The sequence below is a fragment of the Muntiacus reevesi genome, chromosome 2, assembly GCF_963930625.1.
Source record: "Muntiacus reevesi chromosome 2, mMunRee1.1, whole genome shotgun sequence".
Taxonomy (NCBI): Eukaryota; Metazoa; Chordata; class Mammalia; order Artiodactyla; family Cervidae; genus Muntiacus; species Muntiacus reevesi.
This window is the reverse complement of record NC_089250.1, coordinates 94,785,917-94,791,916: the sequence shown is the minus strand read 5'-3', so window position 1 is coordinate 94,791,916 and position 6,000 is coordinate 94,785,917. Positions and strand designations below refer to the sequence as shown.

At 43.0% G+C, this 6,000-nt stretch overlaps 1 protein-coding gene across 6 annotated transcripts in view; it reads left to right on the top strand.

Annotated features, from left to right (window-relative positions):
• The first annotated feature begins 254 nt into the window (after positions 1–254).
• Positions 255–6,000, top strand: part of FAM13C (family with sequence similarity 13 member C) — a 138,689-nt gene continuing 132,943 nt past the window's right edge. For 2 of the 6 annotated variants that reach the window (XM_065922377.1, XM_065922376.1), the window contains exon 1: positions 829–970. In XM_065922377.1, the coding sequence (XP_065778449.1) occupies positions 909–970 (62 nt within the window). In that variant the 5' untranslated portion in view covers positions 829–908. The other 4 variants (XM_065922379.1, XM_065922381.1, XM_065922378.1 and 1 more) reach the window with 4 other exon arrangements.

The following is a 6,000-nucleotide window of genomic DNA, read 5'->3' as shown; positions in this document are numbered from 1 at the left end:
CAGACACCTCCTGGGGAATGAGGCAAGTGGGAGGCTGAGAGCGTTCCCTCCCCCGGCAGGGCTGCCTTTATTTAACGCGGGCAGCACAGGTGGATTCCATCTCTCATCTTTTGTAACGCTGGTTGGCAGCGGAGCTTGGGCCAGCGGCTCTGGCCAGAGCAAGCCCTACCCCGCGCACGTTCCCCCCCAGCCACCAGCGAATGCCTGGAATAAATTCTCCCCTCTCCCTGAGTTGGTTCATTCAGAGCTTTGAGGTCCTGGGCTGGGCGCTTTCTCCTGGGGACTGAAATAACAGAGTGCAGACTGACTGGTGTAATGCTGCGAGCCCTCTTTCAGGGCTCTTCTTTTTCTTCCCGGGCAATAAACATAGACACCAAAAACAGCAGTTATGATCCCCTCCCCCTTCTGGTTCCCTTCCAGCTTTTTCTGAACGATCTGTGCATCTCGGCGAGCCTCCATCCCTAGAGGGGGTAGCTCTTGTAAAACTGGTAGGAGACGTCTGGAAGAAAGCAAGTCCCCCGGGGATTTCAGCGCCTAGGTAGAAACAGTCGGGCTTTCCAGGGGGTGGCCGGCACGGGGAGGCCTGGATTAAAGGCGGCTCTGGGCTGGCGAGATCGAGGTCCCGGAGTGCCGCTCCAGGTGCTCCTCGCGAGGGTCCCGGGTGCGGCTGGCTGCCGCGCCCCGCCCAGCTCTGTCCCCGCGGCCTCTCGGGCTGCCGGGCTTTGTGGTTCGCCCGTGCAGCTGGGCCCCTGCTGGGGGTGTCGTTTCGAGCATGTGCAGACAGCAGCCCAAGGTAGAGCGAGCGTGCCGGGTGAGCCCTGGGACTTGCCTTGCAATGCCATGTTTGTGTGTGTGCTCTAACTCCCAGAGAGCAACCAGGGAGACGGCTCCCCGGCCGGACTTGGCTGATGTTTTCTTGTTTCTGTTTCAGCCTTCAGGATAATTCCTTCAGCAGCACCGCTGTAACAGAGTAAGTGATTCTTGTCAATACAATCAGATTTGCATGCCTTTCTCAGGAAGCAACTAACGTGAAGGTATCCTCCCCCGTCCCCAGCTGCTCTGGGTACTAGATGCATTGTCTCCAGTAATCTGGGGCTGTGAAGACCGGGAGACATGGGGACTGATGGGGCCCAGAAATCTTTACAGGTTGAAATCAGCCTTTTAGCAACTATGGGAGGGCTATTAAAGCAAACTGATGGCTTACGGGAGCACAGTGCTCCCAGATTTGTGTTCTTGGAGTTCAGATTTTTGAAAAATAAATCTCTTTGACATGTCAGCAAGGAAGCTTTGTTGTGTTTTGCCAACACTGGTGTCTGTTTTCATGAGCACGCTGTGTACATTTACAGCAATTAGAAGATGGATGTGAATTGACTCAAGTTGAATTCCAGCATGTGATAAATAGGCTAAACAGCCTCATCCTCTCCTTTGTACAGACTTTTAAGACAGTAAACTTTTCTTGAATGCCCTTTGTCAATTTTGTCTTCTGCCCTCAGAGATCTGGCTATCTTAGGACTGTGTTATCTAGTCCTATGGTTAAAGCTTTTGATTGGGACAACTAATACCATTCAAACACGGAATGAAGGAGTGTAAATATTTTACTCAAGACCAGCATGCATGGTATTTTTTATTAGATATTTAGAGTTTATCCTTTTAATTCTTGTCATCCTTTCCTTAATTTTTTTAATACTGTATTATATGTATATGTTAAAAATTAATGGGTAGTGTATTATGCTAATACTATATGTAACTGATATGTAATTTACATATATATACATATATATATGTATGAAATATCTATACTTTATTTAGCAGTCTTTCTTTAGGCTAACTCACAGTGTTTACTTCTGGGACCTTATGATAGAAGTTACTCTAAATAGTTTTTCAGGAAAAAGAGTTGTATATGGTTATATACTCAACTACATTAAAAAATGCTGCAAGTTTGATACAGAAGTCCCAGTAACTTGGGAACTATTTGCTGAAGTTCCCTAAAAGGCAAATAAATGATGTGAGGTTCAAGTCACTGGATCAATGACTTGGTAATGGAGGACTATAGGGCTTCCCAAGCCCTCTTGATTTTTACATTCTTTTGTTTCTCTGGATGCTACTCTCTTAGTGTTGAGCTTTGGGCTATCTTAGGTGGAGTTACTTTAAAAAAAAAAAAGATCCAGAGTTGATTTTAGAAGATCCAGTATAAAATACTCATTGAAACCTTCATCATGTTAATGAACTTGCTTGGTAACAGTGCTATAACTTTGCTTCTCTAAAAGCCTTAGAGTGGGGAGAGGTGCAGGCCAGAGATGAGGCTGTGACTTGCTGGTCTGAGTACACGGGTATTGCTTTCTTCCTTTTGCTATGCATATAGCACCAAATGCCTCCTGGGCCTGACTCTCAGGATCTGGTGTGACTGAATCCCCAAAGTCAGCCGTAGGCATAGCAGCTTCAAAATGGAGTTCCTTACTTTTAAATTTCACATGGACAGTATTTTAAAAATGGTTTTAGTTAAATGCTGGGGAAAGTCTGGTACCTTGTCTTTGGACAGTCCCCAAGGAGTTCTGATTGCATAAGATCTTGTTGTTGTTTTGAGAGAAGTGACAGGGATTTATTTTAAAAGGCACTGAGTGACAATTGGGATGCCATCTGGCTAATCTAAAAATCTGAGGGGCATATTTGAAGCAAACCAAGTATTCATAGGTGTAACAGGACAGTCTAGGTCCATTTATAACTAGTCATTGTCTAATATAGTATTTTCTCCTCCCCTCAGTTTTTCTTGGTTCTTTAGGCATGACCCCAAAGCCAGCAGGATCAGAATGTGCTATACTGAGACAGAGAAGTAGCAGGTGATTCATAAATGTTCAGGTCTGGTCTTGGTGTACAGCACTTGCCTCTATTTTATGTTTTGGATAAAAGAAAACATTGCCTTCTCCTATCTCCACCCTATTCCTACTTCCTCCTACCCACTCACACATACTTATCTTTTCTACTGCCTGAAATTCTACCTAGAGATTTGGGTTTTTTTTTTTTTTGGATGAAGAACTCTGGTGGTGACCCTTATTAAAATGGAAATTTAAAAAGTCTGTGTCCCTGGGAGGTGGATTCAAATTGTCATTAATATTTTAATATAAATTATGTTATCAGCTAGTCTAACCTAAGAGGGTTCTGCTTGGCCAGCTGGGGGTCTTTTAAGAGTCAAAGGGAGTGGGAATTGGGAGGGACTAAAGGACACATTTTTTTCTCTTCCTAATTTTTCCCACACCTTGTTTGTCTCTCTCTGTGCAAATGTGGCCCAGTTCAGTTTCTTTTTTCTACCCAGATTCTTCCAAGATCAGAATGGCCTTGGCCTTGTGTTCTCTATCTGTGTACCCTCTCAGCTGTTGCTTTTCCGTGGTCATTTCCTATATTGCCCTGGCTAACTTGTTATTTGAAATGGAGCATACCCAGCAGTGAATTCTGCGGCAAATTAGTTATCATCCAAAGCAGTAACTCTCAAAACCAAAGGACTGTCAGTATCATTTGGGGAAGGGGTTAGGGGCTTATGAAAGAAAAATCCAGTTCCCAGGCTTTATTCTCAAGTGGAAACCTAGAGATGGGTGATCGTGTTGGGGTCAGCCAAATGCTGGTCTGGGTTTTGTAAACCTTTAGGTCAGCATTGAACATTTTGGAAGCATACTAGTTATATGGGGGAAAAGTAATCTAGTTTGAAAACTCATTCCTTGGCCCTATCCTCAGAGAGTCGATTTAGTGGGGCTAGCAGTGAGGATGAAGCTGGTACTTAACTGTATTTTTCCATTTTTAAAAATTAATTTATTTTAAAAATTGAAGTATAGTCGATTTACACTGTTGTGTTAATTTCCGCTGTACAGAGAAGTGACTCAGTTACACAAGTATATACATTCTTTTTTATATTCTTTTCTATTATGGTTGATCCCAGGAAACTGAATATAGCGCAGCTTGCCATCTTACTCAGACACTCCAAGTGGTGCCAACACAAATGGTTCTGGGGGCACACTTTGAGAATTCCACAGGATTGCAGCCTGTATCTCTGCAACTGAGCCTTCAAGGAACACGGTACTGCAGGGAATGGCAGTCCCCTTTTGAGAACAGCTACATTTTATCTCATTACCAATCTGAGACCTCTGTACTTATTTACCCCAAGTCAAAAAAGAGACGTATGGGTATTTCTTTCTCCACCATTCTTCTAAAAAAACAAGTCTTTCTCTCTCTCTTGAGCCTAGACTGAAGGGACTATTTGGTGGGCTTAGTGTGGAGCAGAAGCACCGCAGGCATCACTGCTTTATGCTTTGGAATCCTGGGAAATCCCTTAGCCACTGGGTGAAGGTAATGCTTACCTCACACCACTGTCAGGGATATTTGAGATCATATGAAAGAGAAGATGAACTGCAAAGTACCTTTTAACATTTTTTTGTTTGTGGTTGATTCAGTTCAGTTCAGTTCAGTCGCTCAGTCGTGTCCGACTCTTTGCGACACCATGAATTGCAGCACGCCAGGCGTCCCTGTCCATCACAAACTCCCGGAGTTTACTCAAACACATGTCCATTGAGTCGGTAATGCCATCCAGCCATCTCATCCTCTGTCATCCCCTTCTCCTCCTGCCCCCAATCCCTCCCAGCATCAGGGTCTTTTCCAATGACTCAACTCTTCGCATGAGGTGGCCAAAGTATTGGAGTTTCAGCTTCAGCGTCAGTCCTTCCAATGAACACCCAGGACTGATCTCCTTTAGGATGGACTGGTTGGATCTCCTTGCAGTCCAAGGGACTCTCAAGAGTCTTCTCCAACACCACAGTTCAAAAGCATCAATTCTTCGGTGCTCAGCTTTCTTTACAGTCCAGCTCTCATATCCATACATGACCACTGGAAAAACCATAGCCTTGACCAGATGGACCTTTGTTGGCAAAGTAATGTCTCTGCTTTTTAATATGCTATCTAGGTTGATCATAACTTTCCTTCCAAGGAGTAAGCGTCTTTTAATTTCATGGCTGCAATGACCATCTGCAGTGGTAGTAGAGAAAGCAAAAGTCCAAGTAGAGAGATAGCTAACTACCTTGAGCACTTCACAGGAAAATGATGACAAGGACAAATTATTCATGTATTATCTGGGCAACCACAAATTAAAAACTCTTGGACTTAGAATCTGGTTGATGAGGACCTCAAAGGAAATCATTTGATAGAGGTGTCTTTACATTTTTACTGTGAACAGCACTAAGAAAAGCATTTTATATTGCAGTCCAGCACACACATACATACATACATGATTTATTTAAACAAGTTTCGTGAAATAACACTTAGCCCTCACTATATTGACACTTTTTTTCTATTCTGTTTCTCTACCAATAATAAAAACAAAATGCTGGTAGCTGCTGTCTAATTTCAGGACCGTATAATTATTAACCCCATATAATAGGTTGCAATTTATAGTTTGAAAAACATTGTGCTAGAAGATGGTCAGTTTTGATATTTACGAAGATCATTAAAGAGATTGGTCTTTAAATTTCTTTATCAGAATAACATAGGAAGAGAATCTCATGCCTAGGACCAGTTGGGTACTTGATCTGAGTTGATTTTTTTCCCTCAGAGTTCAGGTATCTGGATATGGGTTCCCACTGTGAAATCTAGTTTTATAATCGAGCCAGTATTGTGCATTTTCGGGGGGCTCTGGGGCAAGGACTCAGTAGAACAATCAGAAGATGTTAATTGAATAGAACTTGATGATCTTCACAGAAGCAAAGGAAAACCCAATTGGACTTAAAGAGCTTATGTATGTGTGCCCTGGAAGCCATAGAAAGATCTATCTCATTGCCATATCTACAACCTAGAAATTGTGTTTTCTTGGGTGATGGCTGGAGTTGTTCCGTAGTCCTTAAAATCTGATCAGCTAATTAGGTCTGGCCTCCTACTTCAGAAAGCATCTGCAACTTTGTATGTTCTAGTGTTGAGTTTCCATTTTTAACTAATTGTGCTTTGAGAAGAAAGATTAATAAATCA